General features: G+C 51.6%; 2 protein-coding genes across 7 annotated transcripts in view; one reads left to right on the top strand and one right to left on the bottom strand.

The window, feature by feature from the left end:
* The window catches only part of GNAL (G protein subunit alpha L), a 66,956-nt gene extending 57,096 nt beyond the window's left edge, over window positions 1-9,860 (top strand). For all 3 annotated transcript variants that reach the window (XM_043443922.1, XM_043443921.1, XM_043443920.1), the window contains 7 exons: window positions 3,440-3,494; window positions 4,264-4,337; window positions 4,747-4,805; window positions 5,050-5,170; window positions 6,029-6,159; window positions 7,287-7,354; window positions 7,834-9,860. In XM_043443922.1, the coding sequence (XP_043299857.1) occupies window positions 3,440-3,494; window positions 4,264-4,337; window positions 4,747-4,805; window positions 5,050-5,170; window positions 6,029-6,159; window positions 7,287-7,354; window positions 7,834-7,980 (655 nt within the window). In that variant the 3' untranslated portion in view covers window positions 7,981-9,860. The remainder of the gene's footprint in view (window positions 1-3,439; window positions 3,495-4,263; window positions 4,338-4,746; window positions 4,806-5,049; window positions 5,171-6,028; window positions 6,160-7,286; window positions 7,355-7,833) is intronic.
* On the bottom strand, window positions 13-23,903 carry MPPE1 (metallophosphoesterase 1). 4 transcript variants are annotated; one of them, XM_043443918.1, is made up of 12 exons: window positions 23,606-23,903; window positions 23,206-23,268; window positions 21,159-21,277; window positions 16,412-16,794; window positions 15,878-15,986; window positions 13,792-13,895; window positions 13,174-13,248; window positions 12,398-12,506; window positions 12,220-12,285; window positions 12,011-12,133; window positions 11,377-11,517; window positions 13-142 (listed from the first exon to the last, which is right to left on the bottom strand). In XM_043443918.1, the coding sequence occupies exons 4-12, from the start codon at window positions 16,738-16,740 to the stop codon at window positions 116-118; spliced, it is 1,083 nt and encodes a 360-aa protein (XP_043299853.1). In that variant the 5' UTR covers window positions 16,741-16,794; window positions 21,159-21,277; window positions 23,206-23,268; window positions 23,606-23,903; the 3' UTR covers window positions 13-115. The 4 variants fall into 4 exon arrangements, with proteins under 4 accessions (XP_043299853.1, XP_043299854.1, XP_043299851.1 ...); XM_043443919.1 differs by lacking the exon at window positions 13-142 and adding an exon at window positions 1,756-1,805; XM_043443916.1 differs by lacking the exon at window positions 13-142 and adding an exon at window positions 9,863-10,469.
* Between the last annotated feature and the right edge of the window lie 933 nt (window positions 23,904-24,836).

Here is a 24,836-nt window from a genome sequence, read left to right on the forward strand (position 1 = left end):
TAAAGAGACCATCCTTTCTCCAGTGTACGTTCTTTGCTCCTTTGTCATAAATTAGTTGTCTCTATGTTGTGGGTTTGTTTCTGGGCTGTGAATTCTGTTCTCTGGAATTGGCTTCTTAGAAGAGATTGGGTTCAATCTGAGGCTGCCAAGGGGAAAAAAAAGAAGTGGGGATTACATAAAGGTCTGAAAAGCCGAAAATCTCTGTGTGGATTTGACTGGGGTGGAAGGTTTGACACCACTGGGAACAGGGAAGAAGTGGGGTGGATCGCAGAGGGTGTGGAGGCAGATTCAATGTGAACTTCACTCCCTGAAGAGCAGGATGTGAGTCAGCAGCTGTGCCCTGCAGGTGAGGGGCAGGGACAACCTGGGTGGGGGCACAAGGGTCACTCGTCCACCCCAACTGTGACTTGGCTGCAACTCCCAAGCCCCAGCTCTGGTCAAGCACCACTTATGTAGCCTCGGTCTCAGCCCTGCTGCAGGCTGCTGTCACTTCTGGTTAACACTTTCCTCCAGTGTTTTTCCATCAAGTAAATAGGCATCTTGAAGTGAATTTTGATAACACACCGAGAAAAGGCTTTACTCAATTTGTCCGAGTTCTGACCTGCTACATTCTTCACAAATCACTTTAAGTACATTTTATTTAAATGTCTTTGGTACCAGTTGTTCAAAGGCACTTAACAGAATAGTTTCATGTTTTTGCAATCCCCCCCCCCACCCCCCAGCAGAAGAACTCTGCGGTTCTGAGATACTGGGGTGGGGCGGCCAACAGAGGAGAAAAGAGCAGTGAATGGCTGTCTTGTGCCAGGATCCAGCAGAAGGGGATCCCAGTGTCCAGAGTAAAAACACTCTGCAAACAGAACTATCCTCAGCTGTAGTAGGAAGCAGTTAAAAGAAAGCACAGTAAATTGCTCTTTAACTGCTCTTCTTAAAGTGACTGTGGTGGGAGTGACTCTACAATAGTAAATTGTTTTTGTCTTGCAGCTCTGTGTCTTAGTGGGAGTGAAGGGTCTACAAGTGGGACTCTTAGATCTTGTGAATTTTTCCACATCACAGGCAGTGGTGTGTTTAGGGAGTCAACCCTTTAAAATTTAGTCATGGGCTTCCCTGGTGGTCCAGTGGTTAAAAATCTGCCTGCCAGTGCAGGGGAAATAGGTTCAGTCCCTGGTACACATACTGAGGAGCAACTAAGTGCTGTAACTACTGAGCCCATGAGCCAAAACTACTGATGCCGTGTACCTAGAAGGAGCCCCTGCTCTCCCCAACTAGAGAATGCCAGCACGCAGCAATGAAGACCCAGTGCAGCCAAAAATAAATCTTTTTTAAAAAACCATAAAAAGTTTTAGTCACACAAAACTGCATAATTTGGAAAGTTCTTTTAAAATTCCTGTTCTGTATATTATTTTAGGAGCCCCAATTTTAAGAAGTCCTTCTACGCCATGTGGGTAATACACCAGTTGAACCAAAGATTAAGGTGGAAAACCTGCAGAAACTGACTGCTATAGTTTTTACTCCTTAGGCTCTCAGCCATCTGGGGGGATTTGCAGCTTCTGTGGCACAATTGTGAACTCAGAGGACCATCCTGCATCAGTGACAGTTCAGAAGATGCCTGGGAAATGTTCACTGATGCCTGTCAGATCCCAGGTGGAAGTGGTAAAGAGCCCGCCGGCCAATGCAGGAGACATGAGTCACAGGTTCAGTCCCTGGATTCGGAAGATCTTCTGGAGAAGGGCATAGCAACCCACTTCAGTATTCTTGCCTGAAGAATCCCACAGACAGAGGAGCCTGGCGGGCTACGGTCCGTAGGGCTGCAAAGAGTCAGACACGACTGAAGCATCTTGGCACGCATGCATGGAAGAACCCTAACACCCATGCCTGGGCTCAGGAGTAGGGGTGTGAGGGACAACTTTCCTATGTCTGTGTTTTAGGAGGGTACTTCTACAGCATCTGCCTTGGGATGGTGGTCTCTGATCTTTCAGGAACGCTTGATGTCTTTTTTGTTGACCACATTTCATTGTTTCTACTTGTACCAGTCACTGCCATCTAATAGACTCACTCACCTCCTCCTCTCTGTCTGTATCCAGTGTGAAAGTGGGTGCCCCCTAAACTCTGACTGGAGCTGAAGGACTTCCTGCATGGTCTGATTTTCAGTTCCTTCCAGCCCTTTCAGAGAGGATCAGCATCTGTCACATGTTCATGTTAGATTTCCCTGCTAAGAGGAGGACCGCCTCAAGTTATCACAGCCCCGCACTGGGAGGGAGGCGGCTCATCCCCTGCCCCTTCCAGAGCCCCCAGGGCCTGGAGCCCCACCACCACTGTGCAGACACATCTCCCCCTCCATCACAGACACAAGGCTCTTGCCCTGTTCCTTCCCCGTGAGGTGGTCAGGGTGGATTTTGAGGGCCCTCTGGTACACCAGATACAAGGCCAGCAAGGACTGGGCCGAACCCCACTGTGGTTTTCACACCAGGCTGAGCTATCAGGTGTCCCCTCCTGAGCCCCTCCTCCAGGAAGCAGCTCCAGGGCCTGCAGTGCTGGCCGGGGAGGCTGCTGTGGCCATGGGAAGGTGCCCACCCATCACTGCGCAGAAGCTCCTGAGCACACAGGCTGAGGGGAAGCCTCCGTGGCTTTACTCCACATCAGAGCAGTGGACTTGAGCCATTCAGCAGGAATGTCAGGCCAGTCCCCTCCTGGTCCTCACACGCTCTGCTCCTCCCACCCGGAACATGGTCCCTTGCTCACTGGTTACCAGCTCCATGTCTTCCAGGGCCCCCCTGTATCCCCTAGGTCCCCCCGTGTCCTCCCAGGCCTCGCAGCACCTGCTCGCCTCATCCCAGAGACACACAGGGGCCGAGCCAGGTGCTAGGGAAACCCATCCAACGGGACAGAATGGTGGGTCCTGAATTCAGAGGGAGAGACAGATAACAGACAAATATGTGTAGAACCTGTCAGGTGGTAGTAATCGCTATGTAGGAAGAGAAAGCTGGGTGGGCATGAAGGTGGACATGAATGGGGGTGGGGGTGGGAGGACCCACACATGCCGTGTCCTGCCCTCCCTCCAGCCCTCCACCGGTGATGCATCGGACCATGGGGAGCAGACTATCCCCCCACTCAGGCTCAGCCTGTGCACACCCGACTCCCACTGAACCCCGGTCTTACTGGGCCAGTCTGGCCTTTTATGTGCCTGCACAGCGGCCATCCACCAGCTTAACCTTGCAAGGACCCCAGTCTTGCACAGGGGAAGAAAGGAGAGAGGGAAGGGTCTGGCACCCCCTCAGCACCGTGAGGACATGACCTGCTGGAGAGACGTGTGTTGAGGAATGAAGCGTGAACCTGCTGGTCCATGGCTTCCCGGTTCCCCTGGGCTCAAGGGAGCCTCCCAAACATGGGTACCTGCCTCCCAGCCCAGAGGCATTCCCAGCATGTCTTGCTTTTTTTCCAGCTTCCTGGAGAGAATCGACAGTGTCAGCCTGGTGGACTACACACCGACAGACCAGGTAGGTGGGGTTGGGCCACAACCACAGCCCAAACCTGGGAAGACTGGAGGGTCTCTGCACCCTGCCTCCCACCACCCAGAGGTCTGGGCTCCTCACCCAGCATCCATCCCTCTGTGAGGCTGACCCAGGAGCTGTTATCTGGGCCTTGAGCCCCTGGAGTCTGTCTTCAGACTCCTCATCAGTTCAGAGGGGCCACTGTCCCCCCAATTCTGGATTCTGTGGTGACTGATTGACATCCTAATGGATTTGGTCACCAGCAAAGAAACACCGACACCTGACTGGCCTGCAGAGGTGTCAGATAGTGAAACCGTACGGCCTTCTTATCCCCTTGGGAATACAGCATCTTTTATGTTAGAGACTAGAAATACAGGAGAAGACAGAGTCTGAAACCAGCCAACACCCATGGGAACCTGACCCGGAGCAAGAGCCAGCAGGACAGGCCCCGCTCCCTAGACCCCAGGCGGCTGTCAGGGACCCGTGTCAGTAGAGGATGCACAAAAGAGATTAGAAGAAATTCCTAAAGGAAAGAAAGCTAAGCCATCAAGACTGTAAACGAGACCAACACGTAACTGTGACTTTCTCTGGGGAGTGAGACCGAGAATGTCTGTCAAGTGTTTAATTTCCTTTTCTGATGGAGAGAACTTCACGGCCTGTGGCTGCCCCGGGGCCACCTCCTAAGGACGGGGTCTCTGGGTCTGCTCCCTTCTCTGCCCCAGGACGACTCCTAAGGACAGGGTCACTGGGTTTGCTCCCCTCTCTCTGCCCCCAGGACCTCCTCAGGTGCAGAGTTCTGACCTCAGGGATTTTCGAGACCAGATTCCAAGTGGACAAAGTCAACTTCCAGTAAGTGCGTGGGCAGAACCCCTGGGCCTGGGTGGTGGGTCATCCTGGGCGGGCAGGCACTGCCACAGCCCATGCACACCCTGGAGTGCAGGTGGTCAGTGCGGGGAGAAAGGTACCTGAGCTCCACATGCTGAGAGGGTGAGCCAGCCTGGGCAGGTGCAGAAGAGGAGGACGCAGGCAGGGGGCTGCCCCGGGAGGACAAGAGCCGAGAGCTACTGACCGACCACAGGGCAAGGGCCGGGAGGAGAGAAACACTGGGTGTGGACACCCACCAGGGCCAGACCAGGGAGGCCCCGTGGGGCCAGTCCACAACGTCACTAGGCAAGGAGAGCCTTGGACCAGGTCGGGGAGCAGCAAAGGAGGAGCATCCACCACCCCTGGTTAACCCCCCAATACCATTCTTCCCCAGCATGTTTGATGTCGGAGGCCAGAGGGATGAGAGAAGAAAATGGATCCAATGCTTCAACGGTGAGTTCTCCGCTCTCTCAAGAAAATGGGAATGAACCCACCTCCACTCCCGCTGCTTCCCACTAGCTCATCATCAAGCGCCTTGACCAAGGGTCCCCTAGACACGGGAGTCCAGCATCCTGGGTCACACTGTCCCTGCTGCTTTGGGGGCCGGGGTCACCAGTGCTGTCACTGAGGGAGCTCTCCCTGGAGACATGTAGCATCACTGCTGTGAGTCACCCAGGTGCCCCTCTTCCCCACCCAGACGTCACTGCTATCATCTATGTGGCCGCTTGCAGCAGCTACAACATGGTCATCCGGGAAGACAACAACACCAACCGCCTGCGGGAGTCGCTGGACCTTTTTGAGAGCATCTGGAACAACAGGTGAGAGGTGGTGAACTCGACCTCGCTCTATGTTTAGAGCTAATGCTGCTCAGCATGGCCATCTTTGTTTTCCGAGGGAGCCTTTCCTCTTGATAAATCTTCTCAAACTATAAGCAGCGTCCCTTCCAGCCCATCTAATGTGGAGACTTTCGATGGGGGTGGAACTGATAGGACTCAGTCAGGAAAATCCAGATCTCTGCGTTGGAAATCTCCAAGTCATATATATGGTTCAAAATTGGCCTTGTTTGGATTTTAACATTCAGAAAGCACCCATTCAAAGCATCCACTGATGACCAGATGACCCCTGAGCCCCTCCCTCGGCTTGTCAGCCAAGTGATGGGTCCCCACTCAGACCCCCCACATGCCAGCTCCTCAACAGATAGCCCCAGATGCCCACCTCTCTGTTCTGTTGATGGAGCTTTAACTTCCCATGCTTTTCTAACCCTTCCCTGGGTTGGGAAGATCCTCTGGAGAAGGAAATGGCAACCCACTTCAGTACTCTTGCCTGGAAAATCCCATGGACGGAGGAGCGTGGTAGGCTACAGTCCATGAGGTTGCAAAGAGTCGGACATGACTGAGCGACTTCACTTTCACTTTCACTAGTAAATACACCACACAAATCCGAGTGCACTTACTCCCTACATGAAGCTTAGTTTTGGTGCCAGTAGAGCCTGGTGGAGCAGAGTTATCCTAGTGGAGAGTTTATCCTTATGGGAGTGTCCTGCATGCAGATGGAGTGGGGGTCGAGGTGCTGGGCTGTCGAGAAATCCAAGCCCCTCACCTCGTCCAGAGGGTGGCAGGTCGCCTCACCCTGCTCCTGCCAAGGACCTGCATCTGTGTGCTTGCTTCTCCTTCCAGGTGGTTGCGCACCATTTCCATCATCTTGTTCCTGAACAAACAGGATATGCTGGCAGAAAAAGTGCTGGCGGGGAAATCAAAAATTGAAGACTATTTCCCAGAGTACGCAAATTATACTGTTCCTGAAGACGGTAAGATTCTGAAACAAGTTATCTCGGAATTATGGGAAAGAATTGCTCTTTCAACAGCACTGTGACTGTAATTCCCAATTCTGATGAATCTGGGAGATTCAGTTAATTTAGATCCGTCTTCTTGACCCCTGCCCACTCTAAGTTACTAGAGCATTCAAGTGTCCGTAGGGTCCCATGTGTGAAAATTTCAGTCTGACTTGGTCCACACTTGGGCAGGCGGAGGGAGGGCAGCTTGGTGTGGGTGAGGGTTGACAGAGACTCTGCCTTCCGGGCTTATGTGGGTCGGTCCGCATAGGCCTGCCCACTGACCCGCACAGACTGAGAGGGAGCCACTGTCTGAGCTGCCCTAGCCAGGCCTCTGTCCCCAGCGATGACTCCGGCCACAGCACGGTGACTTCATCAGGCAACCAACTGTCCCAGGAGTCAGTCAGTGCTGCAGCCTAGAAGGTCCCATCCGGCAAACCTTGGAGGATTTGTGCCCCTTTTCAGGGACTGTTTCTGGGTTTTGAGTTTCCTGGGCCACTCCCCATCCCGCCCCCAGGGTCTGCAAGGAGGGGTTTGCTTAGAGCACAATAACCCCACTCCTCATGGTTTAGTCCCAAAGGGGATGAAGCAGAATGAGGGGGTTTTCCCAGAGACTTCAGTTAGAAGGGAAGAAACCGTCTAGGTCTCTGCACCAACTTCAGCCAGCCTGGCGGGGGCTCCCTAGGCCGGGGAGCAGCTGCCCACAGGCAGCACCCCGGCCCCACGCTGCCCGCCGTGTGGTGGTGTCGCCGTCCACCTCACAGGCCGGGCCTGCTCTGACCTCTCCGAGAAACCAGTCTCCTGCCACCCTCACCCTGTCTGGTCAGCACGTTTCCTGGTAAGGTCTCAGGATGAGGCCGCAGGATGACCTGGGGGTGCAGGCGGTCGGGGGGCGGGGCTCCCCGGTCAGTGAGACACTTCATCTGATGTGAGTGGACGTCGTCTCCCAGCGGCAGACCCCAAACACTGCTAAAATCAAAATGACCTGGGAGGAGGAAGGAAGATTTCGGCTGCATGGCCGAAGGCCCTCCGCCTCTCATGTCCTCCGTTAAGCTGTATCCGTTTCACGGCTCTTAAATCAAAGCTCCTTCCATCTCCTCCAGCGACGCCGGATGCGGGAGAAGACCCCAAAGTCACGAGAGCGAAGTTCTTCATCCGGGACCTGTTCCTGGTGAGCGCTTCCCACCCTCTGCCTTCCCGCTACCTCGGCCTGCACGGCCTGCACGGCTCTGCGCTCAGCCTCCCACGGCTCCTTTCCTCTCCCCCTTTCCTCTCCGCGGAGTGATGAGCCCGTTGAGCCTCCGAGACGTGGACTTATGACCTCAGGTCACACGGCTTGTCAGCAGCACCAGTCAGGGTGCAGGCCCCGGGGCGGCCCCGAGACAGCCACCCATCCGCATGTCGCCTTTTCCCAAAGGGACGGAGTCTGGGGGAGGGGGGGGGGTAAGTTTATTCCCCCTCAGCTCAGGGGTCATATAGAAACAGACCCACTCAGGTTTAAATGTCCTCATTTTGAAAAGAAACTTTGTATTCTGAGCTGATTTCAAATTTGCATAGAAAGTGGGTTCTGGGGAGCTCAACCCTGGCAGACACCCACTATCCCAGCACCCCCGTCCCCCCACCCCGGAGCTGACGGCCGTGTCCCCACAGCGTATCAGCACGGCCACCGGCGACGGCAAGCACTACTGCTACCCTCACTTCACGTGCGCCGTGGACACGGAGAACATCCGCCGCGTCTTCAACGACTGCAGGGACATCATCCAGCGGATGCACCTCAAGCAGTACGAGCTCCTGTGAGACCCCGCCCCCCGCTGCCCCGCCCCCGCCCCGCCCCCCCATCCCAGGCCCGCCAGGCACAACTCAAGGAATCCAGTTCATCCGCCCTGGGGCTGTCTGCGGGGCTCTCCTGACCACGGGGCCCCCAGCCACCTCTGTCCCCATTCCTCCCCCAACCCTGGTCTGTGTAGGGGTGGGGGCCCCCTGACTCGTGGAGAAGTTGGAAGATGGGGAGACAACACTAGCTCAGGCCTGCTTCCTGATCCAGTGGGCCCCCGACTCAGGGGAGACCCTGAGCCGCAGTGGGGTTCAGTTCCATCTCCAGGGAAGGCCAGCTTCAGCCTTGTTGCTGGAGCCCTCTGATCTTCCACGTGTCGGCAGAAAGCCCCCACTCACTGGGGCCACGTTCCTCCAGTTCACATGAGTCCCATCCATTGTGGTCCCCCAGACTCCACTGCTGTGGCAGCGCCTCCTATAATAGGTTCTTCCTGTTGCTGTTTTACTGCTGGTTTATTACACTGTACAGACCACAAGATGTAATATTATTTTGATAACTAACTACTCAAGGAGAATCCCTATAGATCTTCGTGCCTTGACTGTGGCTGTCCCTGTAAAGAAACGTGTTTCTGTTGTGCTGAACAGTCATCCTCATCACTGCACTTGCTTTGAGGAAGAGAACAAATGGTGTATGTAGAGCTTAGGGGTTTATCGGGCTGGTACTCTTTATAATACTCATTGATCAATAGATATGTGTATATACATTTATATAAATATTTGTAAGTGACACACAGGAATCCTCCACCTCTTACAGAATGCCATGCCCACAAGCCTCTTTCAGGGAACCAGGGACATTTTTCTATCCAGAAAACATGCTTCTCCATTATCTGGCTATTTACAGACTTTTTCAAGGCCACCTGTTCCCCTAGTCAAAGTTTCTGAACTACTTCCTTGAGCACAGGTCCCATCATAAATAAATAGCAAGGAAAAGACAAGGGTTTCAGGCTGTGTCTGGCCTGTGGGGAGTCAAAGGACAGACTCTGATTTGCCTTTTGAAGAAGAAACACGACAAAACCTTTATTTGAAACACAAATACAGCTGTTCCTCAACCCTGAAAGATCCGCAAATGCAGCCTGTGAGCTCCATCCAGCACAAGACCTCAAAAGCCAGCCTCGTCTGCCCACCGCCCCAAGGCTGGTGCTCTCAGGTCAAGGATAACCTGTTAAACTGTCTGGGGTCATATCTCAACAACATGGATGCCGACATTAACTTCCATTTCGTCTTTATGGTCTTTAATGTTTTAAAGTTTACTCTCTAAAGCAGCATCTTACAATCTTTTGTAAACTCATCCACATTTACACACTAGTTTTCCATGAAATAAAGGATGACAGCTTTACAGACAGTGCACCATCACATATTTTGAATCATTATCACTGAATTTGGGCTCCTCCCATCCTTGATTGTTCCATTAAACTCTCAGATGAACTGAGACTTATAAAGGGGAAACAATCTTCAGTTTTCCATTGCATTTTCACAGTACAACATGAAGAGAATCTGAAGAGCTACAGTCCCAATGTATACCCAAAAGAATGAAACTGTATTTTTATGAGTTATAATTCAACAATTCCCCTGTAACTCAACTTCCTATTTAGACAAGTCTGATTGAAGAGCTAGATTCTCTCACACACACACACACACACACAGATTTTATGAGGCTTAAACCTACCACGGCATATTTATTTTTAAATACCAAAAGCCTCTTCCTGGTCCATTTTTTCGAGTTTGTTTTTTGATCACTGACAGGCATTCAATCAGATTTAACAACTTGGAGAGGAAATTACACTCATCTAAAAATCTGATTCCATTAATTTAGCACAGAAATAAAGAAGTCTGTGAGAACAATATATTCTTGCTTGTAGCATATGTATTTTAAGCACATGACTTTATAAAACAGAAACTTGAGAACATTCACAGGAGGGCAGACGCAGACCCCACATATGTGTACAGCTGACCCTGCATCCTGGGAAAGAGTCCTGGGTAAGGGAGGCTGTCCAGTGCATGCCAGTGATCACACGCAGCTTCTGCACACTGTACAGAGTCTCTGATCACACACACACTTGTTAAACAAGCAGACAGACCCGGTGTAGAGACAGGTCCCATTTCTGCAGCTTGGGAACAGCACTGATCCTGCAGGGCCTGACACAAGTGATCTGGAACCCAGGAGTGGTGCCCACAGCCCACTGTAGTCTCATCGTCCATGAGCACCGCCCAAAGTTTCTTTTCTTTGGCTTTGGGACTTAATACTGCTAACAGCAAAAGTCTGCTGCTACTCACATGGTCTTAAATTTTCTGAGCACCCTCCGACCAAAATGAAAAGTTGCAGACACAAGCCCAGTGGGGATTAATGTGATAAGCATGAGGCTCCCGGCTGCCACACAGTACGTGGTCAGAACCATGTCCTCGCGCGGCAGGTAGCACTTGGCCAGGGCGTAGTCCATGGGTGTGATGCTGCCCTGGGGAGCAAGCAAGACCATCAGCTGCCCGGATGGCACCAACATGCAGACACGAGCAAGGGAGTGAGCCACTGGGCCCAATGAACCTGAGACCAAGGACACTGCAGGCCACACTGCCGCCATCCCACATGCTGGGTCCCGGGGGCTGAGTGCCCATGGCCTAGGAGCTGATCCCCCACTGAATCTAGCACCTAATATGGGGTGGGGAGGTCCTCTAAACCCAGAGGGCATGCAGGAGAGGATTCAGAGAGGCCTGGAAACTTAGATCAGTGGTCATCCAGGAACAAAGATGACACAGCTGTTTTTCATGCCACTTGATGCTGAAGTAAGCAACCTATCACCTAGAAATGCATGTGCGTGGGGTATTTCAATGGGCCTTTTTTTTTGGTAGACAATTTTGCTGTGTGAAATGATGGTGGGGAACGTTCTTTTACTTTCAATTTGAAAGCAGGTTTTCCCTATCTTGTTATTAAGTAAAAACTCCTGATGTGAAAGCACTATTACCTGGACATGGACTCAGGGCTCAAAGAAAGGAGCTGAAGCTTTAGGTCATTACTAATGTCCCTGACAAACGTACAAGACCCGCAGCATCTGTCTGTCAGCACAAATAGGCGTGTGTGGAAAATAAGACAGGATGACCCTGTCTCCTTAGAAAACAGAAGGCAGAGCTCCCAGGGCACTGCTGTCCTTGCCGGACGAGACACTGTGAGATGGTCCCCTCACCACCCCACCAGAAACAACTGTCCCCCGACAGGGGTTCACGCTGCTGGGTGTGCTGGGAGGGGTGTGGTTACAGCTTCTGTATGTTTTCACAGATTGCGGCAATTCATGCTGCAATTCAGTAGGTGATCACTGTGCTGATTTAAATACTGTGGAAGCTTTGAGACGAAAATAAACATTCACGTACCATGATGAAACTGGGGTTGTTTCTGTTCCTCCAACTGAAGGACGGCACGCTGACCTCCAGGATGCCTGCCCCGTGCTGGACCTCGCAGGCGCTGTGCGTGTGGCCGCTGAGGACCAGGCGCGGCTGCAGCCACCACAGCAGCTGTGGTGGCAGTGGAGGCAGTGAGAGGTCGCCGGGGCCTGGGGACACACACACCCCCAGCTCCCTCTGCCCTCAAGTCCTTAAGTCTGTTCAGGTGCCATCAAAAGTAAGCCCAGGCTCTCAGGGAGAATCTATTTTTCCATCCCAGATTGCATGGTTTTAATTAAATTTTCTTTTTTATAAATATTTTAATAAACCCATTTCACAAATGTATATTTTGTTTTATATATTACATACACCATACAGTATATAAATATTAGTGTGTAATATATTTAGGAAGGACATTCTAATTAAGTCTCAAAGACTTTACTCTTCAGTCTCATTCACTGTCCTAGATACATATTGGCGGGAAACAGAATAAACAAGAGCTGAGACTATCATCACCCAGATCTTAGGAACAGGAGTGGGTTTCCCACGGGGGAAGAGGATGAAATGCCTGTGTAGGCGCCACCTGCCCCACCCTACATCCCTGCATCCCTATGTCCCCGCTCACCTTCCTTGAGACCTCCTGGGACAGCACGTCATAGCGCTCCTTGAAGAGGGTGTACTTCTCGTCGGGGGGCGCTGCGTCCTCCCCGGAGCAGTTGGCATCGTTTCTCCGGTAAAGCGGGAAGTGCTGTCCAGACCAGACAGGGGTCAGGGGACCGTGAGACGCAGCGCTTCCCCCACACACTTGTAGGCCGCCAGGTGGGGACCCCTCACCTGTAGCAGGATGGGGGCTGAGGCTGGCAGCCGCTGTCTGTCTCCGCACCCGTGGGGGCGATGCTCCTGCAGGTCAGAGGCCAGGCTCTTCACTCACTGGACACTGGATGGTGGGAGGGAGGGGGAAGCAGGGATGGCCGTGCCCCCAGAGTGGGGCAGGGGTTGGGGGTTGTCCTACCTCCCGGGAGCAGTTCAGCCAGTGAGAGATTTCTAGGAGCTCAGCCTCTGCCCTGGAGCAAATGTCACAGCCGTCCCCTTCCAGCGCGACACTGTTGATCATCACAAAACTGCAGAGAGGCAGGAGGTCAAGCCATGGGCACTGGCACTGTCTGCGGGCACCTGTGCTCTGGGACCCGGAAGCTGCACCCCACAGAGAAGACATCCCAGTCCTGTTGCACTGTGCCTGCAGCTGCAGACGATGCTAAGAGGACAAGACAGTATTTCTGGGAGTCGAATCCAAGACGGGAAAGGCTTTTCCACCCTGAACTAGTAAGAGGCCCCAGGTGACCACTACACTCAGCACCTGACCTTGTGTCCCTGGGCCTGGGATGTAAGGTGGGGAAATGACGGCCACCACAGCCCTGGCTCCCTGTGGGGGTGATGTGGAATAAGACATCAGAGCAGAGCCTAAGACCAGGCGGGGTGGTGGTGGTGGGGGCAGGCGGGGAGGGGGACCGGCAAAGCTAACTGGGCCAAGGAGCCCAAACCCAGATGACAGCAGGTCAGCTGAGGTGCCCTGGCGCCTCCTCCCTCAGGGACATCGTCACAGACCCGTTAAATGTGCCATTGTGTCCTGCACACATGTCCACTGGCCACAAAGAGGTGCCTGGCATTTAAAGAATTCGGAGGTCGGGAGTCAATTAACCCCATGATCTGGAAGACGGCCATCGTTGTTTACACTTTCTTAAGTCACATTCTAGGGGTCTTCGTTAAGAATTCACAGATAATACTCACTTAATTCCTTTCCAAGAAAATACCCTTTCAGGGCTGAAAACTTTCTCAAATCGTTTTATTCTGTATGTGTCCATCCTACATTCAATTGTGAAAAGAAATATTTTTCAGGACAAGTCATTCTTAAAACATCCTCAGAATTAACAAGAACACAGGAAAAATAACATCCAGGACCTGCAGGCCCAACCAGCACGTTGGTTCTGAGCTCCCACTCACCCTGGGTAAGCAGGGTGCTGCCACCACTGTCTGGCCAGGGGCCTGGAGTCCAGAATCTGGGGCCCAGGGTGATTGACTTTATCCCCAGAGCTCCAGCTCCCACACTGGTAGAGTGGGTAAAGCAATAAAAATAACAGGTAAAGAAAGAGACTGATTGTACGGAAGCGCTGTGCTCCCAACAGGCCGGCGCCATGTAAACATCAGCTATTAAGGCCCAAATCGTCTTGTTTTCTGATTCCCAAAGAAAACGGGTCATAAAACATTAAGTTCAAGCGAGAACCACTCGGGCACATACAGCTCAGTGGTGGGACTGGTGAGTGATGTGCAGGAGCCCCCAGCACCTGACCCCACAGGCAAGGGCCCCCTGGGCTGGGCAGGGGGAAGGCACCTCCGCTGACCACTCACTGGTAGTGGAAGCCGATGTCGTGGTTGCCAGCCACGGCCCACAGCTGCACGTGGGGCGGGTGTCGGAACACCTTCCAGAAGCGCCCCACATCGTCCGCCCAGGCCTGCAGAGAAAAGTGCACAGTTCAGCCCGGGGGACCACCCTGCCAGGTTGTGAGGGTGGGAAGGTCACTTCCTGTCGGGATCAGGCGTCCATAAAGCCAATGTGCAGAATTTCTACCATTCTTTTCCCAAGATGAACCTAACCATTTAACCTGGTGCCAAGGTTGAATGAAACAGTTTATCTCCCCAAACCATCCTCTTCACACACCCGCTACCTCAATGTCGCCTGACAGCCATGCACAGACCCCAGGCTGAGGATCCCCTCAGATCGGGACATGTCCTAAAAATGGCTACAGAAACATCAAGCTCAGGGTGAGCCCCCCAGGAATGAGGGTCAGTGCCTCCCTCAGGGTTACGCTCGGAGGCAGGGTCCGGGGGTGGGGACCAACAAGACTGTAGGAAAGAGGGAAGCCAAAAGGTCTCTCCAGGCTTTTCTGACTTTACTGTTAAAGTCTGAGATGATGTTTCAGTCCTTATTTTTATTAAGTCTAAAAACAAACTGGACAAACACTCTAGGCTGGATAATACCTAGCTGAACAATAGTCAACTCTGTCCTAAAGTCTTAAATTTGGCCCAACCTAGAGAAATAAACTGGACAGATTCCTTCAGTACTTTACAAAGACTTTAACGAATAATACTTAAAGTTAGAATAACATAAAATTAGAAAAATAAAACATGTCCCCCTTAATTTTCTAAAGCAGCATTTATAACCAAGCTCACTCTACAACCAGTTGCTTTTTACACACAGTGTTTCCATGGTTTCACAATTAGTTCTGGACTAGATGAAACCAATGACTCGGGGCAGAAGGAGAAGGGGGCAACATAGGATGAGATGGTTAGATGGCATCACCAACTTAATGGACATAAGTTTCTTCAAACTCCAGGAGATGGTGAAGGACAGGGAAGCCTGATGTGCTGCAGTCCATCGGTCGCAGAAAATCGGACACAAACTTAGTGACGGAAGAACAACAACCAACATTGCAACCCCATGAACAGGGGTTCCCATCAGATCTGAACCAGGACTTTCTTTGTATAGCATTTGAAGTGTCCCAGTAAATTTCAGTTAATTTTTTAAAATATCTTCCAAAACCATCCGGAAGATATTTTTTTTAATTGAAATTTTTTAAAAAAAATATCTTCCAAAACCATCAGGCTCCCCTGATAGCCAGTTGGTAAAGAATCCACCTGCAATGAAGGAGACCCCGGTTTGATTCCTAGGTTGGGAAGATCCACTGGAGAAGGGATAGGCTACCCACTCCAGTGTTCTGGGGCTTCCCTTGTGGCTCAGCTGGTAAAGAATGTGCCTGCAATGTCGGAGACCTGGGTTCAATCCCTGGGTTGGGAAGATCCCCTGGAGAAGGGAAAGGCTACACACTCCAGTATTCTGGCCTGGAGAATTTCATGGACTGTATAGTCCATGGGGTCACAAAGAATCGGACACAACTGAGCGACTTTCACCTTCACTTTTCAAACCATCAGTGACTGATCATTTTTAACTAAGCAGCAAGAATGGTGCTTTTCTTTCCCCCATTAATCCCAAGAATGCAGTATGCCAAGCGTTCTGCCAGCAAAGGTGAGAAGAGCCTTGCCCTCTGGTTCCTGGAAAGCTCATAGCACCTGGTCTTACCTGAGGGCAGAGGGACCTCCCACCAGCAACGCCCCCACCTCCCTCAGAAAAAGGCTATGACCTCATAGGCAGCACAGTCTCTTAAGTGTTAAGTCAAACCACACTTCAGCGGGCATCCTGAACTCTGGGGACGACCCAGACGCTTCCCTCCTGCGGACCTTCCATTCTGAGAGGGTCATGGGAAGCATCTGCCAACCTTCACAGACGTCTCCCACACAGACAAACAGGACCCGGGACCGGCGGGGACACAGAGCCTATGACTGCGACACTGCAGCCCCCGCTCCCAACGCCAGCACTCCGCACACCCTGGGCTCCCTGGACCTCAGTGCAGCCCCAGATGCGGGGTCCCATGCCCACCTCGGGCGAGCTCCACTTCCCCTCATCGAAGACATCCCCCAGGATGAAGACGACTTCCGGCTGCAGTAGCCACAGTGCTGTCTGGAAGGCTCGCTCCATCTGCCACTCCCTGGAGGCCGAGAGGAAAGGAGGGGTGGGTGTGTTCCAGCTCTTGTCTACCTCACACCTCCCAGGGTTTAAAGCTCTGAGAGGAAATACAGTAGCCCTGCCTTCATCTGTCCGGCCTCCCCTACCCCCGCCTGGGGATATCCCGGCGCCCCAGGACACTCCACCCACCCCAGGAGTAAGGCCTGTTCCGGGAGGCGCAAGTGCAGTCAGGATGACAAGAAGGGGTCGGAAACAGGGCCACCGGGGCAGGAGGTGCCCCCATCAACCCTCTGGTGGCGTCACCCACAAAGGTCAAAGGGTGGAAGCAACCCAGTGCCCACAAGCACTTGAGGTGGTGGAGACAGAAATAGATGGGGGACTGTGAGACCCCACCTGTGAGAAGAGGCCTAGAGACCTGCAGAAAACTCTGAATTCGGCCCAAGTTACCTCCGTAATTTGTCCAGCCAGTGGCCTCTCACGGCCCCGAGCAGGTGGGTGTCAGCCAAGAACATGGCCCTGAGCACAGGCTCAGGGGCCTTGGGGGCCCCAAGGGCACCGGCACCTTCAGGGGTTTTCAGCTCGGGCCAGCTGCACTGGAAGATGACGAGGTAGTAGATCAGAAATTCACAGAAGAGAAGCACGGCCAAGACAACGGCCAAGAGCTTCAGCAGCAAGAAGCCCCTCGTCTTCAGCAAATGGAGGCACTGCCCCCTGGCCCCTAGCCGGCTTGAGGCCATATCCCTGCCCAGGGGTGCTGGCAGCCAGACACTTTCCATGAGGGAGCCAGGCTTCTGGCCGGGTGCGGTGGTGTCCGCGTCTCCACTGTGTATCTGCAAGGAAGGGAAGGACCAGGTTATGTGTCTCCCTTGACGAGCCACCGTCAGGCACCGCCACTAAGAACCAGTGACTTCCAGAGCCTGTCACCCTCCCAGACCCACTGTCCTATACTTTCACAAGGACAAGCTGTCATGGCTCCGTACGAGGTCTCTACATCTGCAAGGGCCAGAGAAGCTACTAGAATGGTTCTCCCAACAAGATGACAGTTTTATCACTATTTTAATGTCATTTGGTTTCCCTGGTGGCTCAGACAGTAAAGACTCCACCTACAATGCAAGAGACCTGGATTCCTTCCCTGGGTTGGGAAGATCCCCTGGAGAAGGGAATAGCAACCCACTCTAGTATTCTTGCCTAGAGAATCCCATGGACAGAGGACCCTGGCGGGCTACAGTCCACAAGGTCAGAGAGTCAGACAGGACTGCACGACTAACACTTTCACCTTCAGAAGTCATTTGATGGAAGGGTGTTTGTTAAAGTCAGAGAAAAAAACAGGAAAAGTCAACAATTAACAAGTGCCAATTCCAGGATTCCCCACCACCCACCTCCACAAAAATCAACAGGCTGTATGTAGTCCCCTATAGTGTGTTGCCTTTGGTGTGAATTCACCACTTCTCTACACCGGTTTTCCACAAAAGAAGTGGATGTTCACAGGCGAGGTGCCCCCTTGCTGGCTCAGTCAGGGTTGGACAGAGCCACAGCCATGAATTCTGCGTGAGGATTACACACGTGTCCACAAACATGATTTTTCACCTACATATCAGTCTTATGCTCTGGAAGACCCTCCTTCATGAAACATTTATGTGCAGTGGTTTCTCTTCAGGAGCCTTTCAAACATTCAGATTCGCCTTCATTGTAGATGAGCTTTGCATCCACTTTTGACACATCTGAAGTGAAGGCCAACACAAGGGGGGCTTGAGGGGGGCTCTGAGAGCCGGTCCTCCATGGAAGAAAGGGTCCTACACTGATGGTCAAGATGAGGATCCTGTACGTGGTGACCTGGGGGCCACAGAGAGCTCAGACATGGGAGACGCCCCAGAAGCCTGGGGGGGCAGGGGGGCTGGGCTGTGGAGACATTGTCCTAACTGAGCCAATAAATGCAGAAAACCCTTTCTGGGGAGGCGATTTTCCAGGATGATCTAGGAACCTGCATATGGTTGACACCAAGGGGACCAGGACACATTGTTTTAGGGCCTAAAACAATCTCCACTAAGTCCAGCTTGCAGAACAGTCCTCTTGCACCAGTAAAAGCCCAGCTTGCTCCACAGCAGTGCTCATAACACACAACCACCGAGACACAGAAAACTGCACTGCTGCTAAGTCGCTTCAGTCGTGTCCGACTCTGTGCGACCCCATAAACAGCAGCCCACTAGGCTCCTCTGTCCCTGGGATTCTCTAGGCAAGAATACTGGAGTGGGTTGCCATTTCCTTCTCCAACGCGTGAAAGTGAAGTCACTCAGTCATGTCCAACTCTTAGCGACCCCTAGTAGCTACTAGGCTCCTCCGTCCATGGGATTTTCCAGGCAAGAATACTGGAGTGGGTTGCCATTGCCTTCTCCGGAAAATTGTACAACCTCACCTAAAAACAAACAGGGCAGCCAACAGGAATTTGCTGTACATCTCAGGAAACTCAAACAGGGGCTCTGTATCAACCTAGAGGCGTGGGATGGGGAGGGAGAGGGGAGGAAGGTTCAAAAGGGAGGGGATATATGTATACCTATGGCTGATTCATGCTGAGGTTTGACAGAAAACAACAAAATTCTGTAAAGCAATTATCCCTCAATTAAAAAATAAATTAATTTTTTTAAAAAACAGGGCAAAGGGGGGGGGGTCAGAAAAAAAAAAAAAAAACAGGGCAAAGGAAAAATAAATGAAAGGCATCTGCTCTCACTGCCCATATTCTCTCAAAAGGCCTAGACTATCCTACAATCCTGAAAGCTAAGGCCCAGCAGCAGCTGAAACTTTCGAGGACCTGATGCCCCACTGGGAGGGACTGGGAAGGAGGGAGCCCATCCCTGCGGCCTCTGCGCTGTGCTTCCCGGCTTCCCAGCGAGGAAGCCTGAAAGACAAGTTGAGTGGCTCCTCCACGCCCACTGCTCCGTCATGGAACCCTGCTCCCAGCAGGCGTGGTAGGGACGGAGACCTCGGAGTACAGAGGGGAGACACCCCAGCTGCTCACCTGGGCAGTGGACACAAGAGTGGGGTGGGACACAGGAGGGGGGGGACACAGGAGTAGGGGGGACAGGAGCAGGAGGACACAGGGTTTGCCACTGGGTACCACCCACAGCTGTCAGCTTAGATAAGGGCCCAGGGCCCTGCCCTTCCCCAGGCTCCTGTGTTCTTTCCTCCATAAAGAGCCCTTCAGCCAGGACCTAGAGGGAAGGAGGGAGAAAGGGAGGAAGGAGGGGCAGCAGGCTAGCCTGCTGGTACTGAGACATGTCTTCTCAAGAACACCCTAAGGCCACGTGAACCTGGTACAGTGTGATCACTGAAAAATACACAAAACTCCCATAAGAGTGAAACTGTATTTGACAACTTCTGACATTGAATCCTTCCAACAGAGTTCCTTTTCCTCAAATCTTGGAAACGACTCTTCCTCTTTCCAAAATCCACTGTACCTTCCATCAAAGTCGAGTTCCCCTCACTGTCTTCAACGTCATGGCCACAGCTCACCCTCTTCACCTTCTAAAGTGAAGGCAGTGTTTCCAGGGCTGATGGGGTGGGGGAACAGGGCTGGGCTCGACTCCAAGACCCACACTAGGGGCCCAGACGTCACTCCCACCACAGCTGCTTCTGACAGCTCCCTGCTCTCACGGAGCCTACAGTCAGCCTCACCACCTCCTTGCCCAGCTGGAAGGAAAACTGCGGCCATGGATGACCAGTCACTGCCCTGCGGCCAGCAGTGCTAGAAAGAGCAAGACCGAGCGGCCCTGGCTCCTCTTCATGCTTCACCCTCCACCACACAGAGAGAGCTGCACTGACCTGTGAGGACTGCAGCTCCGCTTGGGGTCCTCAGTGAGTCCCCACCCCTCTGGGTCTCACAGGGTCACAGCACCCACCCCCCACTGCTGTTTCAGACACTGACAGACTGTTCACAAAAGTGCTTTTAAAAAAAAAAAAGTCTTTCTATTGTTGATGGGGAAATTAACCAACAGTTCATCCAAGAAAGAAATGGGAGAATTTTATTCGAGCCAGCCTGGGAGTCAGCCTTTTGCTTCTGAGCAAGGGGTCATGCATCAAATGTTTCATTGACAGTTTACACAATGCAGACCTGTACATACAACTGGTGGGTGGTGGGTCACCAGGCCCCCTACAGGAAGAAGAAGGAAGCCCCTCTCTCAGGAGGGCTGGTCAGTGCAGGTGCAGAGCGTGCACCAAAGGGGGGAGGAGGCCCAAATGAGCAGAGAAAAATTTTATTTTGAGATTTTCCTCATCTTGCCATCAACTATGAATTTCATCTCATTCCCATGAGGCAGGCTTATCAGAATGAGATAAAGAGTCAGGCTCACACCCTGAGGGAGTCCCTCCAGCTTGGTAAGAGGAACCAGCGGGTCCAGGGAAAGAAGGCCAGTGACCGGAGGGCCTAGGAGCCGTGGCCGCAGGGCTGACCCCACTTTTCCACCATTCACTGCATAGTGCTTCTCACGTTTCACACCTGAAGCCCCAGATCCTTGACTCACTGAAAGTAAACCTCATGTTTTATCTCAACCGTAACAAAACCAATGACCTAAGATCCCCACAGAGGTTTAGGAACCAATAACTGAAGCCGCCTGCCTGGCCAGGCAGGACAGTGACCGCCTGTATGAATTATCTCACAACAGGAGGTCCCAATAAGGATAAGAAAGAATTTGGGAGGGGCCAAAAGGAGGGAGAAGATGCCAACCCATAATACATCCCACCAACCTCCCAGAAGCCCTCGAGCTGGGATGAGCCTTGTCTGAGATGCCCTCAGCATCAGGAATTGGACCTAACACGGGCCAAACAAGATGACTATCCAGTGACGACCCAGAAAACTAACCCATCACCATAAACCCTGAGACTGGAAGCAAATGGCGGAGCAGGTCTCCTGGGTTCCCTGACTCCACTGTCCTCCCACCGGGTGACCCTTCCCAGTAAAGCCTTCTGCTTCATCAGTATCTGCTTCATCAGCTTTTATCACAACCTCAGGGTGTGAGCCTGACTCTTATTGTCTCCTCAGACAATTTACTTCTGAGTGTTACACAAGAGCCCACCCTCAGGCCTGGGAGTGGTCCCCCTTCTGTAACACAGCCACTGCCTTAACCACCAAGTACTACTGTCCCCTTCACGTCCAGGCGCTCAGAGGCAAATGCAGAGAAAATGTGTCCTTTTCTAGACTAACCTGGGTCGTAGGGATGTCTGGTCCCTCCTCAGAGCTGCCTGGGCCCAGATGCCACTGACCCTTCCTGTCTATTCAGCAAACATGTGGAAAAGATGTGCTTATCCATCTGTATCACCAGTCTGTAAAATGAGGAAGAGGGAGGTTAGGATAAAGACTATATTCTGTGTGTTGCCTTCTCGTGATAAATGATGAACAATTCTGTCTATATTAGGTTTCCTTTGCGTTAGCAGGTTTGGGCTCAAAAGGCAAAATTAATAAAATGTTACTGTTTTCTGTCTCCATGTTCAATTTGTACTGTGTATTAATGGAGGATCATTCAGCCCTTAAAAATGGAAAGAAATTCTGACCCAGACCATAACATGGATGACCCCTGAGGATAATATGCTGAGAGAAATAAGCCAGTCACAAACAACAAATGCTACATGAGGGCCAGGTACATGAGGGCCCTACAGCAGTCAGTCCCATAGATACAGAAGTGGGACAGTGGATGCCAGGGCATGGGATGGGGAAGATGGACAGTTATTACCTAGTGGATGTGGAGTTTCTATCTGGGAAGAGGAAAAAGCCCTGGAAACGGATGGAGGTGATGGTTGCAGAACAGTGTGAACGTACTGAAAGCCACTGAACTGTACACTTAAAAATGGTAAAACTTAGGAGATACCAGACCACCTGACCTGCCTCCTGAGAAATCTGTACGCAGGCCAAGAAGCAACAGTTAGAACTGGACATGGAACAATGGACTGGTTCCAAATCGAGAAGTGAGTATTTCAAGGCTATATATTGTCACCCTTATTTATATGCAGAGTACATAATGAGAACTGCTGGAATGGATGAAGCACAAGCTGGAATCAAGATTGCCAAGAGAAAAAAAAAAAAAGATTGCCAAGAGAAATATCAATAACCTCAGATATGCAGATGATACCACCCTTATGGCAGAAAGCGAAGAACTAAAGAGTCTCTTCATGAAAGTGAAAGAGGAGAGTGGAAAAGTTGGCTTAAAACTCAACATTCAGAAAGCTAAGATCATGGCATCTGGTCCCATCACTTCATGGCAAATAGATGGGCAAATGGTGGAAACAGTGAGACACTTTATTTTTGGGGGCCCCAAAATCACTACAGATGGTGACTCCAGCCGTGAAATTAAAAGACTCTTGCTCCTTAGAAGAAAAGTTATGACCAACCTAGACAGTATATTAAAAAGCAGAGACATTACTCTGCCAAAAGGTCCATCTAGTCAAAGCTATGGTTTTTCCAGTAGTCATATATAGATGTGAGAGTTGGACTATAAAGAAAGCTGATGGAGAAGGAAATGGCAACCCACTCCAGTATTCTTGCCTGGAAAAGTCCATGGACAGAGGAGTCTGGCGGGCTGAAGTCCATGGGTGGAGGGAAATGGGTTGGTAGCAATAAAGTGGTAGAACTAAAAAAAAAAAAAAAAAGAAAGCTGAGCGCCAAAGAATTGATGCCTTTGAACTGTGGTGTTGGAGAAGACTCTTGAGAGTCCCGTGGACTGCAAGGAGATCCAACCAGTCCATCCTAAAGGACATCAGCCCTGAATATTTATTGGAAGGACTGATGTTGACACTGAAACTCCAGTACTTCAGCTACCTGATGCAAAGAACCGACTCACTTGAAAAGACCCTGATGCTGGGAAAGATTGAAGGCAGGAGGAGAAGGGGATCACAGAGGATGAGATGGCAGGTTAGATGACATCACTGACTCAATTCATGAGTTTGAGAAAGCTCCGGGAGTTGGCGATGGACAGGGAGGCCTGGCATGCTGCAGTCCATGGGGTCGCAGAGTCGGACACAACTAAGCAACTGAACTGAACTGATGGAGATTTTGCCACAATTTTTTTTAAAAAGAAGACAAACACATGCACACAGAGGACCCTATAAGTTAACAATATCCTATAACAAAGGCTTTCTTTCTGATTTAAATTCACTACTTTTATATTTAAAAAAAGGAAAAGTCTCCAGAAGTTGGATTTAGGGAAATATCACTGAGTCATTTTCTCACTTCTTTTTTTTTTTTTCCATTTTCTCACCTTTTAAAGAATGAGATTCATTTAAAGGTTGACTTGTGCTTCCCCAAATCAGAGCGCCTTTACCTGAAATAAAACACAAACGTGTGTTTTATGGCTGAATAATCTTTCGTCAACTATTACTAAAGCGGAAAATGCATCACTTTCTGGAGGGCACAGTGACTGCCACCTCCTCGGACCGGACACCGAGGAGCCTGAGCCAGGCGGGAAGTAAAATGCGCTGATAATCCAGCAGCTGATGACCCACATTACGTGATTTTTGGTCAAGAACAGTTCCTTAAGTTACAGTGTAAGTATTTGCATAAAAAGCGCATATACAACATCGTTCTGTGTGGCCCAACACTCAAAAGAGTAGCAGCTACCGTCCGTGACCCGGAGCAGAGTATTTCATGCACTGACTAACCTGCGTGGGGGCCGCGGCTCGCAGAGCCGGAACAGCAGGGAACGGAAGCACAAAAGCGCTGCGCGCAACCTGCTCCGCGGGCCGGCGGGTAGACCCGGGGTCCCGGAGGCCCAGCCCCGCGCCGACCTCGGATCGCGGGCTCCACCGCGCGCTCGGTGCGCCTCCTTCAGGCGGCCTCCAAGGGCCGCGTGCCGAGACCTGCCCGCGGCGCCACGCTCGCTCGGATCCGCACCCCCAGGCTGCAGGCTGCCGGTTGCTGGCGCGCGGGGCGGGGCCCAAGCGCCGCTGGGAAGCGGGAGGGCGGGGCGCAGGGGCGGGGTATATAGGAGCGGGGGCGGAGCGTACGGGCGTAGGGGCGGGGAGCTCAGAGACGGGGAGTATGGGACATGGGGCGGGGCGCGCGAGAGGACCTGTGCTTCCGGCGCACGAGGCTGCGCGAGGCACTGGACTGGCTGCAAAACCTCCGCAGCTCCCGGGATTGCCCACGGCTCTGGCACCCGGCAGCTTTCTGCCTGGTCTGCGTGGCTCAGCGCTTTCAAGAAACAGATGCGGAACAAGTGAGACAGACATCACAGTCACTGTTTATCCGGGGTTTTCTCTCTTAAATTTTTTATAACAGTAAAGCTGGCATGTTCTTTGTCAAAATGCTCTCACATCATGACTTAAAATAATCCCCAAAATGACACTGTAAATTAAGAGCAAGCATCACTATGTCAAGCAAACAGAAGCTCAGAGCAGTGATTCAGAATCTTCCAAACAACCAAGTCTGGGCCGATTTTCAAGTCTGAACACAGTGAAAGTACTGAGATGTAATATGAGAAATCACAGAGAAAGCAGTTAGAAAGATGCCTGAGGTATGTAAGCAGTAAGTGGTATTATTAATTAAAATGTTGTAGTATTTCCAAATATGCCCAGATGAACAATGTTAACATCTCCAAAACACCGACACAACCGGACTCTTCATGATGCAATTAAGAGGTAGACATCAGTCACCCCAAAGTGTTCTCACTGAGAAAGAAAAGGAAAAATATGAAATCTGGCCAGGGCTAGAACTACAAGCCTAAGGAAATATAGAGACCAAACAAACCTGTTATGTGACACAGCAGAAAGTGATCAGTGAACTCAGGGTGTGGTAAGTGTAGAGAGCAGATGGCCCACTGTCTTTATTCCACAAACAAGTATCATCACAGCAGAAGGGAGGAGGATCTATCTTTGCAAATCAGACAGGAAA

The sequence above is a fragment of the Cervus canadensis genome, chromosome 23 (assembly GCF_019320065.1).
Source record: "Cervus canadensis isolate Bull #8, Minnesota chromosome 23, ASM1932006v1, whole genome shotgun sequence".
NCBI lineage: Eukaryota > Metazoa > Chordata > Mammalia > Artiodactyla > Cervidae > Cervus > Cervus canadensis.